The 21,541-nt window shown below is 39.2% G+C and overlaps 1 protein-coding gene across 5 annotated transcripts in view; it reads right to left on the bottom strand.

The window, feature by feature from the left end:
- LOC124616324 (beta-TrCP) overlaps positions 1 to 21,541 on the bottom strand; it is a 116,163-nt gene that overhangs the window by 12,801 nt on the left and 81,821 nt on the right. Inside the window, exons 7-11 of one of the 5 annotated variants that reach the window (XM_047144633.1) lie at positions 16,337 to 16,599; positions 9,781 to 9,891; positions 9,374 to 9,452; positions 8,398 to 8,585; positions 8,071 to 8,315 (exon numbers count right to left, since the gene is read on the bottom strand). In XM_047144633.1, coding sequence (XP_047000589.1) covers positions 8,306 to 8,315; positions 8,398 to 8,585; positions 9,374 to 9,452; positions 9,781 to 9,891; positions 16,337 to 16,599 — 651 coding nt within the window. In that variant the 3' untranslated portion in view covers positions 8,071 to 8,305. Of the gene's footprint in view, positions 1 to 8,070; positions 8,316 to 8,397; positions 8,586 to 9,373; positions 9,453 to 9,780; positions 9,892 to 16,336; positions 16,600 to 21,541 lie in introns of those variants that run through there. The other 4 variants (XM_047144640.1, XM_047144656.1, XM_047144648.1 and 1 more) reach the window with 4 other exon arrangements.

Raw genomic sequence — 21,541 nt, 5'->3', positions numbered from 1 at the left:
AGTCAAACAGAGCTTGGATGGCGTGTACAGGTACAGCTGCCCATGCAGCTTCAACATGATACCACAGTTCAAGAGTAGTGACTGGCGTATTGTGACGAGCCAGTTGCTTGGCCACCATTGACCAGATGTTTTCAATTGGTGGGAGATCTGCGGAATGTGCTGGCCAGAATAGCAGTCTAACATTTTCTGCATCCAGAAAGTCCCGTACAGGACCTGCAACATGCAGTCGTGCATTATCCTGCTGAAATGTAGGGTTTCGCAGGGATCGAATGAAGGGTAGAGCCACGGGTCATAACATCTCTGGATTGTAACGTCCACTGTTCAAAGTGCCGTCAGTGCAAACAAGAGGTGACCGAGACGTGTAACCAACGGCACCCCATACCATCACGCCGGGTGACACGCCAGCATGGCGATGATGAATACTCGTTACCAATGTGCGTTCACCGCGATGTCGCCAACACGGATGTGACCATCATGATGCTGTGAACAGAACCTGGATTCATCCGAAAAAATGACGTTTTGCCATTCGTGCACCCAGGTTCGTTGTTGAGTACACCATCGCAGTCGCTCCTGTCTGTGATGCAGTTCAAGGGTAACCGCAGCCATGGTCTCCGAGCTGATGGTCCATGCTGCTGCAAACGTCGTCTAACTGTTCGTGCAGATGGTTATTGTCTTGCAAACGTCCCCATCTGTTGACTCAGGGATCGAGACATGGCTGCACAATCCATTACAGCCATGTGGATAAGATGCCTGTCATCTCGAATGCTAGTGATACAAGGCCGTTGGGATCCAGCACGGTGTTACGTATTACCCTCCTGAACCCACCGATTCCATATTCTGCTGACAGTCATTGGATCTCGACCGACGTGAGCAGCAATGTCATGATATGATAAACCACAAATGCAATAGGCTACAATCCGACTTTTATCAAAGTTGGAAATGTGATGGTACGCATTTCTCCTCCTTACACGAGGCATCGCAACGTTTCACCAGGCAATGCCGGTCAACTGCTGTTTGCGTATGAGAAATCGGTTGGAAACGTTCCTCATGTCAGCATGTTGTAGGTGTCGCCACCGGCGTCAATCTTTTATGAATGCTCTGAAAAGCTAATCATTTGCATATCACAGCATCATCTTCGTGTCTGTTAAATTTCGTGTCTGTAGCACATCATCTTCGTGGTGTAGCAATTTTAATGGCCAGTAGTGTACGTTGAATGGCTGCTTCTCTGCCTCCAAGGATGAGCATCTTGTCGAGTTGGCATGTGAACAGCATATTTTGTGGAACATGGCTGACATGTTGAAAAACTAAATTCAAGAGGAGTTAATTGGGCAGATATCAGAAGAAAAATGAATGGAACATGCAAGATGAAATGTCTTTGATTATGTCCAATGTAATACATTTCTAAATGTATTTGTACTGAGCTCGTAATCACAGATATAGTGAATCCCTCAGCTTTGGCGAAAGCACTGACACCGAAGAAGGTCGTCATGTTGTCCTCTGACAGTCCATTAATTTCTGATACACTTGCATTATAAGGCATTGGGAACTGGCAGTGTTCTGCCTAATTGAACAACTGTTTTGTTACTAAAACATTATACGCTTGTTGTTCTTCACGATGTAAGAACATTTTTCAGACCGCTTTGCACTTCCTGGGTACTCTTCCCAATAATATACAGTCATCGTTCTCTTCCGTAACTTCCATGTACTTTCAGAGTACCAAAATTAACAGATTTTTACATGTAACACAACACTACATGTTTTACCTTGGCTGTCTCTACCACTACTGTCTCATTGCACTGCTCCTATAATAGCAAAATGTACCTCTTAATGGAACGAACTCTCATCACACCAACGAACCACAAATACTGCTCTTGGCTAGGGTAAGCTGTAGCACCCATCAACTTCCAACTAACTGTAAAAAAGAATTAAAACCTTTCCAAAACTACTTCTCACTTTGACCCTTCGCCCCCGCCCCACGGAAAGTGTAAAGGGAGAAAGTTCGTCACTTACTACATTTCAGATGCTGGTTTGCTAAAAATTCCAAATCATCTGCGACATTTTAACTTATTGCTTCACAGTTACTGACTTTTGGCCAGGAGGTTTGTACATGTCATCAACATGTACCACTGAGGTCAACTATAAAATTATGCTTTTTAACAACACAATATTTAGGAGATGTGGCATGATAAACACTGAGTATTGTGAAAAAGCAACCAACTTTTCTTAAAAGCTTTTTCTGAATTAGAAAAATGCATCAGAAGGTAGTTCTCATTTAATTCTATAAAGTACAGTTGCCAAATCAGAAATACCACTTTCTTTTTTTACGTTCTAATGTGCACTGCCCCCTGCCTAGGAAATCATTTCATACAGTGTCCTGCAGCCAGCAACAGACAGCTTAAGATGCAAGTGTACTCCACAGAAACTATGATAAATTTCTGCACCTAGGAAAACAAAGCTTAAGTAAGCCATAAAGGGCCAAAGCCGTGCAGGATAACCAGTCACCAACCAGCCATCTCCCAAAATGGTGTACAATTTATCCTGTACACCTGTATTACCTAAAAATCACTAATCTCATACAAATATTATAAATTTTAAGATTTTTTACTCTACCTCACAATACTGTTACTGCCTTTTATGTACTACTGACTTCTCTTACAGTTCTCAGTATTCCCTCTTCCCACTTTCATCAAACGCATATTATTGTCAAAATAGTTACGGAACTTTTAAAGATATGCAGATATCTAGTGTTTAAATAAATATGGATCAAAATCAACAACCTTCAACAATGGTGAAGGAAGCAATATAGCTTCATATCGCGAGTTATGAAGTGACAATGTTTGGAGAAGCATCACTGTGACCGAGTCTGAGTCTGGATTTTATCAGACACATAGTATTAATGTGGGGACCGGAGGGGGGGGGGGGGGGGGGGGGGGTTATGCTTAGCCTTATTAGTTCATGAGGAATATATTAATAGAATCATTGAAATCTCATGAACAACTTGCTCATGAGAGAAAGGAGTCATCCGATTTGGGGAGGAAGGTAGAAGAAATTAACTTTGACCTTTTTGAAGGAAGACTCTGCAAACTTGCTTAAAATGAGGTAATGCATAAAAAATGATACCTAAATGTTAACCACACCACTAGAATCATTGTACTTGGAAACTGCTCGTTAGTAACTGATATTTTATTATTGTTTCTACATTTCCACAAAACACTTCACTTCATGAAATTTAAGTTTATATGTGTCGACACTTGCTAGCACTGAATTTTTCTGATTGTACTGAATTTAATCATCTGCTAAGCAGAAAGTTGGTTTTTACATAAAGATAATTGGAACACAAATTCGACAAATGTTAAGGAAATCTTCCCATCAATATTCACAATGAGATCATGCAATATGTTAATTAAATTTTATGTTTTGAGTATTTTGACACTGGTAACAGCACTGAGTAGATCCTAAAATTAAAATTATGTATACCCAGCACCATATGTTTGATGTAATAATGCTAGTAAAATTTCCAGTGATGGACTTCCTTAATGTGTAAGAAGAATGAATAAAAAAAGAAGGGATTACAACTCCGTAACATCTCTGTCACAACCTAAAATACACAAAAATGGCTCTGAAAACTTCATTTTAAAAAATCACAAGATGTAACCTTATGAATCAGAAACCATGAGTAACTTTCTATGGATGCAATATTCACAACAAAGACCTTTTGTCTCTTGTTTGGACAGACTTCAGAGAACTACAACTTTTGTAAACACTACAACAATACACACAAAAATTGTGTATCTTCAAAGAGAACTTCCCATTTATCAAGTTTAGTGCAATGTTGCAGAAGATGAACTTCTTCCACTGAACATAAATGCATCCATCTTCTCCCAATCAAATGTCTGCAAGTTTCCATGTCAGTAGTACTGCTTTTTAAAGACTAAAATGGAAGGTAACAACTAAGCAAAAGATCTTCAAAGTGTCTTCCATTACATTACTCAGTATCTTGATGGACTCTTCCATAATGAAGGGGGAAAAAAGTCTAACAATCTTTACTGTTGCAGTTCCAGGGATGGAAGGAAGGTCAGAATTAATTTATTGTATACATAATTTGAGGGGGCAAAAGCTCGGATTGGACGAGAAAGGAAGAAAATAGCCCACCATTTTTGGTTAAGAAAACCAGTAGCATTCACTTCCAGTGATTAAATCCTCATGACCAGATAGTAATATGAGGATCACTCCTTGCAAATAACAACCAATGGACAATTTCTTTTAATGTTGCTCCAATTCAAACAGACCAACAAGGAACTTGAGGAAGCAGGGCACAGTGGTTCAACTCACAAACGCACTGAAATTTTAATCTATGGGCTTTGTATTCTTCTGTCACCTTCTGGCTATGTTTGCATTAATGAGCAGTTAGTTTAGAAAACCATGGTACAAATCACATAGCTTTTCTTTGCATCTCCTCAGCAGTTTTAGTTGCACTACGGTGATGAAAATCCATAATACTAACATGACTCAGGAAAGTGCTTCCAATTAACCCATTAGACAAGTTGAACATCTCCACCAGTGTCACAATGAACTGAACCCCTATCGCTATCTACTGCTTCCTTCCTCTATTCAGTCCACATTACTAATTTAATCTTTCTTTTGCATGGCACATTGTTTTCATCATCTTATACATGGTGTACATAAGTCCAGGAACACTTTCAATTACTTATTGCACAAGAATGAAACATTTTACAGATATCATACATAAGTCATTTTGAAGAGAAACCCTGAAAGTTTTTTTCTTGCATGTATACCGCCAAAACGTAGTTTGGCAAATTTGCCGATAGTCACACAAACATGGCGAGTTCAGGTGCGGTGCGAGATTTCGATGTGTTGGAGTTCGACAAAAACAAGTGTGTTACAATTGCTCAACCGAAGTTTTGAACGGAGTATGGTAAAAAGCCACTAACAAGGAAAGCCATTTACTATTGGCACAACAATTTCGTTATGACAGGTTGCTTGTGCCCAGCAAAGAGAAGGGCCCCAGTGTAAGTGAAGTGAATGTGGACGGTGTACGAGAGACAGTCATAAGGAATCCAAAGAAATCTGCAAGTCATACATCCCATGAACTCTAAATGGCTCCAGTGACAGTGTGGAAAGTCCTGCAACAGAAACTATCTATGAAACCATTCAAATTGGAGGTAGTGCAGAAGCTCAACGACGCATCGATGGATCGGCTGTACTACAGAAGGGCACAGCTGTTTCATAAAATGGCTTCCCCGATCACCAGATCTCAATCTGTGTGACTTTTTTCTGTGGGGACACATTAAAGATCTGGTGTAAGTACCACCTCTACCCTGTTGTATAGCAGAGCTCTGGGAGAGAATAAGGGAAGTGACTGCCACAGTCAACAATGCCATGTAGGGACGGGTATGGCAAGAATTCGATTACCGTATTGACGTCTGCCGCGTCACTCGTGGTTCGCATATTGAACGTTTGTAAAAAGAAAAATTCAGAGTCTTTCTTCAAAATGCAATATGTATGACAACTGTATAATGTTAAGTTCTTGTGCAATAAATAATTTAAAGTGTTCCTGCACTTTATGTACACCCAGTATGTATAGACAAAAAAACTCTGCTCTTGGTAGCCTGAATATTAAGAACTGGATGGTCTCAAATCTTTTCTTCTATACTAAATGATTTACATCTACATTTTCATGCATTGTGTGCTGGTTAAGTGCTCAGGATTATTACTGTCTCCAGAACCTTTCTTTTTGGTTTCTACTGTAGTTTTCCCACACTAAACTCGTGTTGATTTCCACTTTATTTTACTCCTCGAAACCACTACTGAGTTTAACACTGAAATCTTTATGTTCTCTATATTCACCAATTCACACATCCACTTCTCCTACACCAACATCATTGCCCAACAATACTATCTGCAATTTATACAACTGCAGCTTATCAGTCTTCTAATACTTTCTCTACTCTATCTTCTGCACTCTTCTTCAGGTAAAGAAAGGATTAATACTAGATGTGGAAGTATAGAATCAACAAGAAGATTAAAAAGTATTTTGATGTGTTGTTCACACAAATTACATAACTGTTGCTGCATGGATACACACATCACTTTTGTGCAACAATCCATCAGCAGCAAAGAAGGTAGACTTAAGTAAAACAAGACTGTTTCCAACATATTTACAACAGCAATGGTAATCACCCATGAAGAATTAGGGAATACAAGTTAAGAGAAGCAACGTGAAACATTTGAACATACTCAAGATGAAGCAATCTGATATCACCAAAAGACTAGTAAAGATGTTTTCTTCATTCCACACACATCTCCTCATTCACAATCAGGGCTGTGTAACATTTCAATCTTTAATAAACAGTACTATGAAATTTTACTTTTGTATGTTATATTTAATACATGTCATTGATGCAGCAGGTTATTCACTTTACTATTGTTTATATTTATTCCATGAAGCAGACCGAGTCATTCTTATATTCGTGGCAAAAACCTCTTTCGATATCTTCACTTTCTACAAAGCATTAACAAGGGAACTAACTGTAAAGATTTTTGTGGAGGGAGAAGCAAAGGACACACACAGACAAATTCTTTGAATCATGTTTACCTCTCAGGCTCCTGACACATATGAACACAAACAAGAAGTATCCATAGATAGCAACTTCCTCACTTAGCCAATTACCTGGCCCTCAGAGTAGTGAAATTTATTAGCACCAATTGTCATATTCCAAAATGTTTATTGTAAATCTCCAACATACATGTGAAGGGAACTCAGATCGAGTAAGCAAAACAGTACAAGAGCCCACTTACAAAAACAACAAGTTAATATGGCATACCCTAAGAACGTCAAGCTAGTGAAGGGCAGGTACTCTGCTCCCACATCAATATTAACTACATAAATAAATTTTCAAAAATAATAAGATTCCAAATTCAATTTGCCCTTAGGGTTCCCATATTTGCAGTTTTTTAATGTAAACATTATTCAATAACTTACTATCTCAGTAATTCAGTAAATTTTGCATCCTTCACTTTAGATTAATTTAACATAGATGTTTGTTTATTGTATTGGGGGATTTCCACATATACTGTACTTAGCTTCAGAGATTCTGTAGTTGAGGTTTTTGCACCTAGTGGCACCCAACATTTTTTTACTCCACATCACATTTTTGCATTTTGCTGGATTAAGGCAAACAGTGTCTTACAAACCCTGGCAGTGCTTTACTACAGGCACAATGTAGTCTACAGTGGCAGAATTCCATGCCTTTTCATTACAAGACTACCACACAAATACAAACATTATGCTCAGAGACTTTTCCCTAGTGACAATACAAGGTGCTCTGAACTAGCTTAAAAAGAAATACTCTTCTGAGTCCCCAACACAGTGCTTATGACATCTGACTCTTGCATTCTTAAAAGCTGACACAGTTTAGACAAGTCAAGAACATATTTGGTAACTGATTGAGGTTTGTGTTATTCCAGGATGTAGTAGAATCTAGTGTGTGAAAAATGGGTTCCCTCTACCTGAAGTGACCTGCCATTCCTATTTAACCTTCCCCAACCTATCTGTCTCTTAACCCCAAGATGAATAACTAGTAGTTCTGAACACTACAATAATGTGTACTTTTATGTGTTCCTATAAGCAGTATTAATATTTCACTTTTCAAAGACAAGTACTGGACAGTAATTCTGTCTTCTGATTTTGTAGCATCTTCAAAGTTGGAGATCTTTACTTCTGAAACTATTAAAAGGAACATTTTTCACATGACTGTACACTGGCCTCGTATGTGTTATGCACTACACCTAATCAACCACAAACTGATCCTTCTTTGGGTTGAATTTTCCTGCATCTGTCACTCACACTGAAAGTTTCTTTGTACCTTACTGAGATCAATAAAGAAAATAACCTTAAGGAGTTTTGGTCAAAATAACAGTAGCAACCTAGAAATTAACTGACCACACAGCAACTGACAAATATATATGTGAAAACAAGGAGAAGTGTGCACACAGAACCAGAGAGGGGGGCCACGTTTATGTTCAATACCCATTTATGCCATTAGTACATACTGTCTCTGAATAAAAGAGATTGTTCACTCTATTTGTAGCCACTGTGAAGGAATCAGTCTGCTTGGGAAGTTATACCTCTGACTGAACACACAATACTGTTAAAAATTCATATATACCCAATCAGGTACGTTGCACCAATGCTCCATCACTAAGATTCAGAACAGACCAACTGGGACCATACACATGTCTATATAATATTTCAGTTTTTTCTTTGTATGTCTTGGTCATGTAATTATGACAGTCTGAAATTAAAAAAAAATATTTTAACATACTACAGCCCTGATTGTGTCCTGGTCTGGAAGAGCCATCACTGTACATAATTACTTTGAGATGTAAGTGTACGTGCGTGTTGGAGAGCGGATGTCAACGTGCACCATAGACGTTTGCTGCTGGGGCGTTCCTTCTGGCGGGTTGCAGTTCAGGAAATCCCATACTAGAATGGTGTCGTCATGAGAGCTGCTAACAATTTGGAACTCATCAAACTGGAGGCGGAAGACTCTTCCCGTATGTTCCTAGAAAGCAAAACTCAAGATCAATGAAACTGTTATTTAAAATATATTACCAGCCATTTATCTGCATAGAAACAGATTCTCTAAGCAAACTTAAGGTTCTGTTAAAATTGAGAGCACATACAAAAGATGATTTTCTTTAAACCACTAATGAAAGACTAGGAAAAGATCATGAGAAGGTTCAGAAACACACAAGACTGAAAATGTCACCATTTTTATGCCTTCTATTAGTTATATTCCACCAAGGACCTTACAAAAACTATTATACACGTAACTGCCTACAGCACGTAATGTAGAATCACAAGTTCTGACACATTGAATTTGTTGGCGGAACAGAAATAGTTAAATTTTTAGTTTAGTTGGCTGCAATATTCACCAAATTAATTTCTTCAAAAGTTAGGCACAACTTAAAAATTCTGTAATGTTTGTGCTTCTGTCCATGTAAATAAGAGTGTAACACATCGGATACCATAAACCCTATTTTAGCCTAAAAACAGTCTTTTGAAACCAAAATTTATTATTGCTATCAAAGGCTATAAACAAAACCAAAGGTAGGGGTGTGTGTGTGTGTGGGGGGGGTGGGGGGGGGGCGAGGGTGAGGGAGGGGGGGGAGGGGAGGGAGGGGGGAGGGGAGTGAGGGGGGAGGGGAGTGAGGGGGGAGGGGAGGGAGGGGGGAGGGGAGGGAGGGGGGAGGGGAGGGAGGGAGGGGGGAGGGGAGGGAGGGGGAGGGGAGGGGGGAGGGGATAATGATTACAATTCAACAGTGTGCAGGCCATCTTGGCTTAACTTACCACAAGAGTTCGTAGGCACAACGTACTTGCAGGAGCACGAGGATCTAAGGCAGCTACCAAGTCCCAGACCTTAATTTTCCTGGAAAAAAAAAAAAAAAAAGAGTGTGTTGACACTCTAGATTTACTCCAGTAATAATGCAGTGGAAAAAAAAAAAAAATAATCACGAGTTACATAAATATTTCAATCACAAGTACAAAACTATGGTGAAACTTCCCATTACATAGCACACCAATCAACATAAAAGTAAATTACACAATTTTTATTGCAACCCTCAATCAAATCATCTTAAGAAACTGGAGTAAAGAAACCATTTCTCCAACACTGACCCAATGCACACACTATTCAAATCATTTTGACACACACTGACATGCACCTAGTATATAACAACAGAGCATTTATTACTTACCCATCGTATGCACCGCTGACAATCCTTTTGCTGTCAAACCTAATACACCTAACCAATTCTTCGTGGCCTTCAAGAACACGTAAACAGGCTCCACATTCAATGTCCCAAAGTCTGTAACAGTCATACTTTAATAAAAGATGCTGTTCTAATTAAAAAACAGTAGGTAATACATTCATAATCTCAAACTTTTGTCAAACTTCAGTAATCCACACCAGCACAATTCTCAAAGACATACTACATGTTACAGTGGTGAAGTTCAAAAATGGTTCAAAATGGCTCTGAGCGCTATGGGACTTAACATCTGTGGTCGTCAGTCCGCTAGAACTTAGAACTACTTAAACCTAACTAACCCAAGGACATCACACACATCCATGCCCGAGGCAGGATTCGAACCTGTGACCGTAGCGGTCGCGTGGTTCCAGACTGAAGCGCCTAGAACCGCTCGGCCACCAGCGGCCGGCAGTGGTGAAGTCAATATTACATTTTTGACATGCAAAAATCTTAAGATTATAATTTAAATGATGGAAAGTCCAGAATATAATATCCAGATTGTTAAGAATCAGGATATAATATCCAGATGGGTAAGAAGGTAATTTGTGTTTTTCGGTGTCTCCATTCCACACATATCAACTTTTATTTCAAGAAAACTATCATTGTGGATTTACGAGATGGGCAGACTTATAAAAGAAAGCTAGCAATAAATGCTCAAAATTATCAAGAACTATTTCAGGAAATAGGTGCCTCCACTCTATACAGCTTCGTCACAACACAGAAGCACTAATGGGCCTAACAAGCATTGGAGTGTTTTTTGGAATTAGAATTTCTTTGTAGTGGTCCAGTTTCCATGTTTTCTATGGAAAAAGTACCGTATTTACTCGAATCTACGCCGCACCTGAAAAATGAGACTCGAATCAAGATAAAAAATTTTCTCGAATCTAAGCCGCACCCGAAATTTGAGACTCTAAATTCAAGGAGAGAGAAAAGTTTTAGGCCACACCTCCAAATCGAAACAAAGTTGGCCCATTGTAATATGAGACACAATTTAGGTCGAATGAATGACGATACAGCTACAGTAGGTTCGAGTCGTAAGCTTAGCAGTTAAGCTTTACTAGGTAGCCATTGCTATGCGTCACGCGTTCCGTCCGTATTTATACGGGTACCTTTCCTTTTTAACGTGCCTCGTCTGGCTTGAATTGATTGCTTATTTTGCTTTGATCTGGTAAGTGCCGTTCTCTTTGTTATAGGTGTTTACGTCACTCTAAGCTGAAAATGCATTACTGTACTGTGTCATAAGTTGTTTGTCGCATTCTGATGAGTGTTTACGGCCTGTACCCGCTCGCGGCATGGCTTGTTTTTGTGCGCGCTACCGCCGCTTACAATAAAAAAAAAAAGAGAGGAATCGATTCATAGGAAAACAATGGCAAGAAACTGCTATTTGTTGTTACTTACACCGCAGCTTTCTTTGATAATGATCAACAAGAACCAAATAATAGACTGCTTTTGATAGAAAGCGTTCTGAACGAGAGTTTAGCGAAAATTTTTCTCCGTTTGAAAATCTTTGCAGATGCCTCTTTAGTACATTACATTCTGCACAGAAATTAGAGTCATCTTAGATTTAAAAATCGAGTCAATTGCCGTGCTTCATTTCTGACTGTATCACTGTTAGGCATAAGAATAAAACGAATATAAACATGACATTATATGTATATTCTTCCGCGTTTGCTGTTGTCTCACCCTAGTTTTGTAGTTTATTAGGTAGACAGGATTTAAATGAGATAGCAGCAAACACGAAAGAATACACGGCAAAATGTTTATATTCGTATTATTCTTATGGCGAAGAGAATACTGTATGTGATTCACAATTCATAAAAGTTCCTATTAGCAACCATCTCTTCCCACAGGTAGGGAAAAATTCAGAACGTAGGGTTGGCCATATTGACAAAACATCCCAGTCTTGCCAGTCGGATTTTTGTAGTACATCGAAATGCTGCTACATTCGAAGATGAACAATACGGAATTTGTATTTACTTCGTGGATAATGTATAAAATGCAGTGGTCGAAACTCTGGGCGGAGAAGGAGGCTCGTCTTCCGCCCTTTTTTTTAAATTTATTTACTGACGCGGAGGTTTTGGCGCTAGTATTTATCTTTGTGCCGGCAAAGCATGCCCATGCAGCGCTACATATAATCGACGGCGGAAGTCAGTTGTGGCGGCACCTACCAACATTTTTCAGAACTTCCGCTTACTTTGCACTCGATTCTAAGCCGCAGGCGGTTTTTTGGACTACAAAAACCAGAAAAAAGTGCGGCTTAGATTCAAGTAAATACGGTATATGCTGCATATCTGAGATTCATCAAATATTACCACAGCATATGATTACGTACAACAAAAATTGAAGATATATTTTAATACTGGATGTTACTGCTGGTCGCTGATGAAACTGCGAAACCGTAAATCTGCACGAGAAAATACAAAGAAAAATTATGGTACTCAGAGCTCTCTGTACCTACTTCATGGTGAAATGCTCTTTATCTTCTAATGGTCATACTTATTGCAATATTCACATTTAAGTAAGACACTGTGCGAAGTTAAAAGTTTGCAATGAAAAATATGGCACACACACATACACACACACACACACACACACACACACACACACACACACACACACACCCACACACACCCACACCTACCTTACGTCACTGCATATGAAATTTAGCTAACAAAGTGAATTGTTCTACCTCCAGTCTTGAGAAAATGGGTTTCACGTAGCACGCTTACTTCCAAATGCATGCACAAGAGAAAGAAATATTGATTACATACCTTATATCTCATACCATTCCAGGTATCAAAATGGGAAGTGAGTATTTTGCCATTTGGTTAACATTTGGAACTTTCTTATCTACATCGACAGAGCTGAAGCCGTATACCTTTTTTAAGATTCTTTTCAATCCACTACCGTAATTTTTTTAGAAAGTCATCAATAGCTAGTGAAAAAACAATTTGGTAGTATAAAAATAAAAGTGAAATTTCTTTTCTTTTGTTACTGCTATCCAACACAATGAGAACTTCTGTAAAGATATTGACCTCTCCTATCATCTATTGCTTGTTTAATATGACACTTTTTCAACATTCTGTGGCAATAGCTACTGCAAGACGAGTTTGGGAAAAGAGGCAAAATTTAATGTGACCTCTAGATAAATGAACCATATGCATTACTCAAAACTCATCACTATTTACACTTCTGTAGTGGAAAAGTGTAACACGTCAGATAAAAATAAATCTGCCCATTATATTGCAATTTCCAGGGTATTCTAAAATCCAGCTTACCTTTAGCAATGAACAGCTGGAAGAAACTTACTAAAGTATTATATTTCTACACTCTAACAAGTGAAAAAGTGGAACAAGTAGCATACCATCTTCCCATTCCCATCCATGTACAGAGTGAGCCAATGAATCATCTTACTACAAATATCTTTTAATTCGGCAGTTAATCTGACAGTCAAATTTCTGGCAAGGTTCTGCAAGTTGCCATTGTGTTCACAGCTTCAGAGTTACAAAAGAGTTTTACCAAGTCAGTTTTACTCTGCAGCAAAAATGCAGCCTCTCTCTATTCTATCTTCAACACATCAAATGACAATTAAGATGAAGAAGATCACCACTATACTCTGAATGGGGATAGAAACAGAAAGATGGTACAACATTTTCTGCAATTTATTTTCATATTTCTCAGATGAAGAACAGAGAGAAAACCCACTGCTAAATTTCCACTTCAGCTGCTCATAATTAAAAATAAGACAAGTTAAATTATTCCGCCAAAGTGCAACACAACTGGCATGTTATTTTTGTCTGAATTGTTAACCTTTCCTCATTCGAAGAAGCATTATCATTTATGAGTAACGGCTATGTTTTTCTCGTGACACATTTAATTTTGCTTCTTTTGCCAAAACACAGTGTAATTTGAACAAACTGGACTTGCAGTAGTTATTGCAACGTAATTGTTAAACAGTGTTGTATTAAACAAGCTACTGGCAACAAAGAGGTTAATAGCTTACAGAAAACCTCAATGGTATTCAGGAACATAGAAGTAAAATGTTATGTTTTAAAAATGGAATATCCCGGAGGGAATGTAACAATATTACAAAAAGAGCAGTTGTTACTATCTATATAGCACAGATACGGAGTTGCAGATAGGCCAGATAGGCACAACAAAAAGACTGTCAAGTCACAATGTAAGCTTTTGGCCAACAAGGCCTTTGACACACACACACACACACACACACACACACACACACACACACACACACACACACACACAGAGAGAGAGAGAGAGAGAGAGAGAGAGAGAGAGAGAGAGAGAGAGAGAGACCACCCCTCAAAGTGGTCTTGTGACAAATTCAGTATGATAGCTAAATTTCATATGCAACACCATATGGTGTAATATGTACCAAACACAAAACCATAGCAACCCACATTTTTCATTGCAAGCTTTTTGAGTTTCACACAGTGTCTTACTTAAATGTGAATATCGCAATAAGTAGGAGCATTAGTGAGACGACGAGCATTTCACCATGAAGCTGACCTATACTACCGCTACAAGCAACATAAAACTCAATTCTTTTACCAAATAACTTGGGTAAATTTGCTTAAGAAAGATTGCAGAACATGTGTCTCAATTCTGTCAGTGTAGAACGTTGCTAGCCAGTGCGCCACAAGCAGGCAAAGAATCTCTCTTGCATCTCACCAGCAGCTATGAGACTATGCCCGTTGGCACCACCACCTGGCTGTCAGTGTGCGCTGTCTCAGTCGATAAGATGGGGATATTTTCCGTGTTGGTTCAAGCCGCCTCATGCTGCCCCACACATTGCAATAAGGAAGCACACTACGCACACACGCACGCACACACGCACGCACTGCAAATTCACAGCCTATATGCAAGTGAGTGTGAGAGTGCGGTATCACTGTGGACAAGTGTGACATTCCCTAGCCATTCACAAGTGCTCACTCACTTGTATTAATAGGTAGGCCAGCATTGCTCATCTTTGGTAACTTTCATCAACGTTTATTGAGTCACCCCCTTCACATTGAAAAGATATTTAAAGTAAGTTTCCTTTAATTTACATCTATGGTCGCAAACTTGTTTTTAACAGATTACCGGTTTTGGTCTATAATTACCATCATCATATCTGTTTTATAAAAACAAGAGTCCTAATGTAACTGCAGCCATAGTGGCAACGTCAAATGTTAAATACAAAATCAGCACCAGCATCATCAAATATATATAAAAACGTGCACAAATTGCCGTCAGTAGCAGTACTGTTCAAAACGAGCGATGCTGGTGCTGATTCTGCATTTAACATTTCACAATGCCACTATGACTGCAGTACATTAGGACTCTGTTTTTATAAAACAAATATTATGATGGTCATTATAGACTGAAAATGGTAATCTGTTAACAAAAAGTGTGACCATATACGTAAATTAAAGGAAACTTATTGTATAAGTGGGTTGCTGTTTTATTCGTGACAATGTTGCAGCTTGTGATTATAGAGTAGTTTAATAGACCTGTAATTTCTGACTAATTTCCCCAAAGACTGCAACAATAATAATATTACAAAGGAAACATAAAAAGACACCCTGTTAATGGAAAAATTAAATCTTAAGTTCGTTAACATTGTTTTAATGTTTCCTAACTCATGCAGTAAACTGGGCAAAAATAATTCCTCCCTGGAATTTCAAGACTCACTAAGTTTTTTCTTTTTCCTCAGTGTTGAACAGAGAAATGCCGATTGCATTTTGACAACCTAATTATCTCTCTACACTGGAGCGAAATATGGAACAATATATTTCCACTTCACTATCTTCTGTTCCACAAGTAACAGCAGTGGAACACCGAAACCATTTCCACAGAATGTGTTACACTGATGACCAGGCTATGTGTAAACTAACTGCAGTGAGAATTAAGGGAGCAAGGGAGAGGCGGCGGGGCGGGGCGGTCGAAGCAGAAGAATAATAACCAAGACTGCACTGAGAATTTGAGAATTGTGCACAGAATTGTGGCAACAGATGGATTATTAATAGTAAATGGCCCATACTTTAGTCACTATCATAAATGAGTAAAACAGAACTGACACAGAATCACTAGATTAGAAGGTATTAAACCGCAAAATCAAAATCTTCATTCCTCAGAGATGCAGGAAAATGCAGGTAACATAAATGCCACTGAAGGTCAGGCTGCTTAGAACTATGTATTTTAGCACAAAATTGAATAACTGTTATCACAAATCAGGAAAATGAAAAATAATCATGGAATCTCACTTTCCATAGTGCTGTTGAAATAATAGTAATTTCTCCCACAGCAATTTAAGATTTATAACGAGGAAGGGCATCAAGCAAAAAATTCAAAAACGTTTACTTGAAGTTTTTTTGCCTTCATTCCTACCTTAACACCTCTTTTCCAATTACTAGAAAATACTCACATAATATCACTAAAATATAATCAGACAGAAATACATACTACAGAAAGGAAACTAAATCCAAAATCTAAGTAACATCACCTGATGGTGTTATCAGAACTCCCACTGACAACAAGATGATCTCGATACTGTAGACACGCAATTCCTCGTTTATGACCGTTAAGAGTCCGCACAAATTCACACGTTGATGTATTCCACACTTTAATAGTTCTGTCACCAGAAGCCGACACTATGTATTTTTCATCAAAGTCTACAACATTCACAGCTGCCCTATGACCTACTAACACACGCCTCAGCATGATTTCCGTTGCAGACGTCATGTCCCAAACAGCGATGGAGCGATCCTAGAAAGAGACAAGTTTTCATGAATATAGCACTCCACCAAAGCAGTGATGAATGATGCAGCAACCTCAGAAATTTAACTTACGAGTTTGTTATTAGCATTGTAGTGTCGAGGAATAGTAAAGAGTTGGAAACGAGGAATATTGTCAAAGTTTCGCTGTCTATGCTGAGAGCCAGAGGCAGTAGGTTAGGCAAGAGTTAAGAGGATTGCGCATGTATGGAATGTGTTGTCATGCAGGGGCAATGGCCTGGTTACGCATAACAGGCGAGAGAGAATTGCTTAGCACGCGGGTGTGTGTTAGATGGAGACTTTCGTAGAGTGAAAGACAGAGGTATTGCGTCAGCTGTACTGCATTTCACAACTTCGCGTAAGTCTGCCGCAACAACATGTAACTCTGTCGCAAGAACACCTAAGGGGCGAGTACGACAGATGAATCAGCAGTCTAAGTGGAACGAATGCGGTCATTACAAATGAGCATGACGTCAGGACGTCGCTCGTGCTTCCTTTAAATACGCCAGCTTTGATAGCAACAAGGCACTTGCACTCGCATTTAGACTTTCAGTTAGATGTGTACTGGGTCGCTGCGTAGCGCTCAGCTCGGTGATCGACATGGTAATCTTTATTAAGGAGATATTGCAGTAAAGGCAGCCCATCCAGCAGCAGACGTGAGGGGACAGTACCGGCTCCGGTCCTCTCTGCTGCCGCTGTCAATCATCAACCCAGGATTAGCAGACATCGCGGCAGACTCGCTCACCGGACATTGCTGACCACATCAGTGAGCCGTCGTTGAGATCGTGCGGGGCCTTGGCCCTGTGCATCCGCCGTCACAACTGGGTGAGCCGACGACGCTGGGGAACTGCAGCCCATTCCGCCCGTCCACCGCGGATGAGCCACCAGGAGGAGCAGGGAAGATGACAGGGTGGGATAGAGTACACTCCGCACTACGAGAACGCTTCTCGTGCCGACAGCACCATGGACTCCAACCCGGAGCCACCTGCTGTCCGCCGGCAAGCCGGACGCTGCCATCCACGCGCGGCCGATGGAAGGGCATTCCTCCGCTACCTCACAGCACGCGGCGCTGTGCTAGCAAGACTGCGTGGCCCGGATCTGGTGTCATTGCTACGAGTCAGCAAGGACTCTGGGAAGGTCGTTGATATCACCAAGCCACATTGTACTCGGCAGGAATAAAGATGTTATGAGTTAATAATGTTTCTTTGGCATTTCTGACGCTTCTACAGCCATTTCCTAGCATCACTTCTTTATATTTTCTTGAACAACACTAAAACCACAGTTTCTAATGGCAATGTTTCCCAGTACAAAATTGAACTACCTTAAATTTCCTATAAGAAACACACTATCATTTTCACCATCACAAATTATTAAACGCAGTGATTTAAAAGTATAAAATTGATGTTTAATTTAAAACGAAGTGGATTAGGAACAAATATTAAATGTGTGTACCGTATCTAAGTGTGGTACTGCCATATTAAAGCATAAATTGTACTCTGGTGGCATGGTAGGACTAGGGTTGATGGATGGTGAAGGATGATTGCAAGAGGGAAGGCAGGTTGCCAGACTGGCTGTGTACTTTCCTCCTCAGTAGGTTTTCAAACTGTAGAGCAAGCAGCAAGTCCCCACCACTTACTACACTAATATATCACAAAAAGTAACTACAGTGTGTTTCACAAAGTTATACTGATCCTTCTGCAAATCACCTTATGAATCGCTGGTGATACAGTGCACTGACATGACCAGAGGAGCAGAGAGCATTTGTTTTTCCACAAAGTAAACCACTGAAATGCAGGAATGAGTTACCAATAATATTAACACATATGGGGAGGTTCTACATAATCATTGCTAGAGACGAAACTGATTCTTAGTCATCCTTTATGATAGTTTTAGTATTCTTCCAGGAAGGGCAACTTCCCACCATGAGCACTGCCTGCTTTTCAGTTCAGTGACAAAATCTACCTCCCTAGCATTTACTCTCCAGTTCTCTTATGTGTGTAGGCAGAGCTTTATTGAGCTCACATGTATATGGTGGAGTAATTTTCAGTTTTTTAAAATTGAGTACTTATTTGCAGTTGCGCGAGTTACAATACAGCCCTACAACCAATGGGTAACGACTGTGCATTATCTACAGCACCTACTGCGAGTGAGGAAAACTACATTGACATAGCACAACCCTACTCAGCATTACTCACATTCAGAGACTTACGTAACTGAATCAGCTATCAAGACTATTTGTTACTCTCAAGACCATTACTCTTGTTGCATATGCTCAGCACCACGAAAAACCTACAGTAGTACAAACTTTTCTTTATATTTTTAACATTTGCAGCAGTTTTCTTCAATTGTAATTTCGGTTTTGTTTCATCATAAAAATAAGAAAACTCCCATATTTTGCAACTCAAATTTATTCTTGTGTACCAAACATGTGCCACCTATTCATGTTAGGCATCTTCGTTGGTCTATAATAAACATAAAATTATTTAAGTAGTAAATTATTTGAAATTTCAACATCTGGTATAAAGATCATGTAAGGACACTTAAGAGTGACTGTACCCATTTCACATATGCAGTACATTTAATAAAAGAAAATAATCATCATATTGGGATAGAAACAGAAATGGTGGTCTTATGCCATAACAACAAAAGAAAAGACATGCTCTCTCTACAGGAAAAATGTTTCATACAGAAGGACATAATTAAAAATCAAAATATTCTCAATAACCAGAAAAGCAACAACAGAAGACAGAGTCAAACTAATCTACCATAAACAATAAAAAAAATTTAAAGAAAGAAATACAAAATTATACACTCACACTCATTACTGAAGATGACTAATAGGAATATGTGGAAAATATCTGGCACATAAGACTAAATTTCAGTTGCAAAAGACTGAAGTCGTCTTATATTTATGATGATAGATATAAGTTCACATACTGTAAATAAACTTATTAATGTGTTACCTTCTTGTAGATTTCCTATCATCTTTACCAACCACCGATACTACAAACACATCAGACATGACCTGGCGATGAGTGTTTCACTGTGGCAGTAATTGGCAAATGTAGCATTTTTCATAATTTTTGTGTGAAACGCTTATCTATTTCAAATGTCTAATTTGTGTATGTAAAGACAACTTCTGGAGAGCAACCACTCGTTGCAGTTATTCAGTTTCAGAGCCAACAAATTATCTCTTTCCACACTACTATTGGCAGATTGCTGGATGCACGACAAGCTCAACAAATATCAATGACTGAAGCACAGCATGCAGCTACAGGAACATTTCACTGCATACAATGTATCGGGTGTATCACGATGAGCTTTCTTTTCTTCATGGGTAGGAGTGTGTATTTTCTGATTGTGTGCAGTTCCTTCACAGCACCAAACCCTCCCCTACAACGACATTATTCAAACATTAGACAACTCCTTCAAAGCTCAGATTCACACAGCTGCTGGTTGTTTCAAATTTTTTTCACACACACGTCATAATAATCAATCTCACAAGAAATGGATTGCTAAACATAAGGTCACGATTAGGAATTGTAAATTCAACTCTTCTTGTGGAGCCTCATTTTAAGACAAAATGCTTTGTGATCTCATTATTCAAAACCTCGCCGATATAAGAATATGGGCCGAGATTCTAAAGTATTGCATAACTGGTCTGAATGAATAGTTTAAAGTAATTGGAGCCCAGGAAGTGCAAGACTTTGCTTAACTCTCTTTTAACACACCTGTTGTTGAAACGCTGACTGCGGATAGCTGGAAGTGGCCCCAGTTTTGCAGGCCATACGATAACCACAATCACAATCAACAGCATAAACACAATGTGAGGCATTTAGCTACTTCTTTATATCATTCAAATCTTCCAAAGACTTGCATGAAATCTTATTTAATGCATGATCACAAAAACTGTTTTCATCACCTCACAGAATTTTGACACTACCATAAATCAAGGCACACACAGCAAGTGTGCTTGCACTTTAAACAAAAAGCAGAGTCTCCTCTACCCAAGTAGTGACTCAAGACAATTGAAATAGGTCACACACACACACACACACACACACACACACACACACACACACACACACACACACACACACAGAGAGAGAGAGAGAGAGAGAGAGAGAGAGAGAGAGAGAGAGAGAGTGTGTGCGCAACAACTCACATTCTGTGTAAAATTTGCCTCATTCTAAACAGCTCATCTCTGTTACAAGTACAGCTAAACACTTTGTCAATAACAATTCAGACAAAAGCAGTCTTCCGGAACATGAATAGTCCTATTCAAAAGTCAACCTGAAACTGTTTATCCCCCCTCCCCACTATTTCAGTTAGAAACCGGTGCTTCATGCATACTGACTAATAACAATATTTCTCAGCAAGTGGGACATCCTCACTTACAGTAACCATGCCTGTACCTGATGGCTTACAATAGCGAAAGCACTTCTGTTCTTAGAACGTGCATTTTGCAAGCAAAATATAGAAATACTAGTAAATCAGTGCTACTCACAGTAGTTGATCCTGTTCTAGTCCCATTATTTTGGGCATGGATGCTTCAGATTTATTTGGTTTACGTATTCAGGACGATGTGCATACTACTGATATGCAGATCTCCCAAGGCAGTAATCTTCAGCCACGTGAAAAATATGGGCATTTGTTCAACAACACACAAGGATACATGAAGAATTTTCACATTCCCATTACAGGACAATTCATGGGAGTCGTCCCATACCCCACGCTATCTGTGATGAAGCTACTTCTGAACTCAGCAAATTAGAACAAATCAGAGTTTTGAAACCCAATTCTGCAAGTCAATGGGCATCTCCTCTTAAGATAAGAAAAGCAAACAGGAAGATAAGACTTTAGGCATATTCTAATGCTACCATTAATGCTCGAACAGTAATGGATTCCTTCCTGCTTCCTCATATTGATAAGCT

This window comes from Schistocerca americana, chromosome 1 (assembly GCF_021461395.2).
Source record: "Schistocerca americana isolate TAMUIC-IGC-003095 chromosome 1, iqSchAmer2.1, whole genome shotgun sequence".
NCBI lineage: Eukaryota > Metazoa > Arthropoda > Insecta > Orthoptera > Acrididae > Schistocerca > Schistocerca americana.
This window is presented reverse-complemented; position numbering and strand designations above follow the sequence as displayed.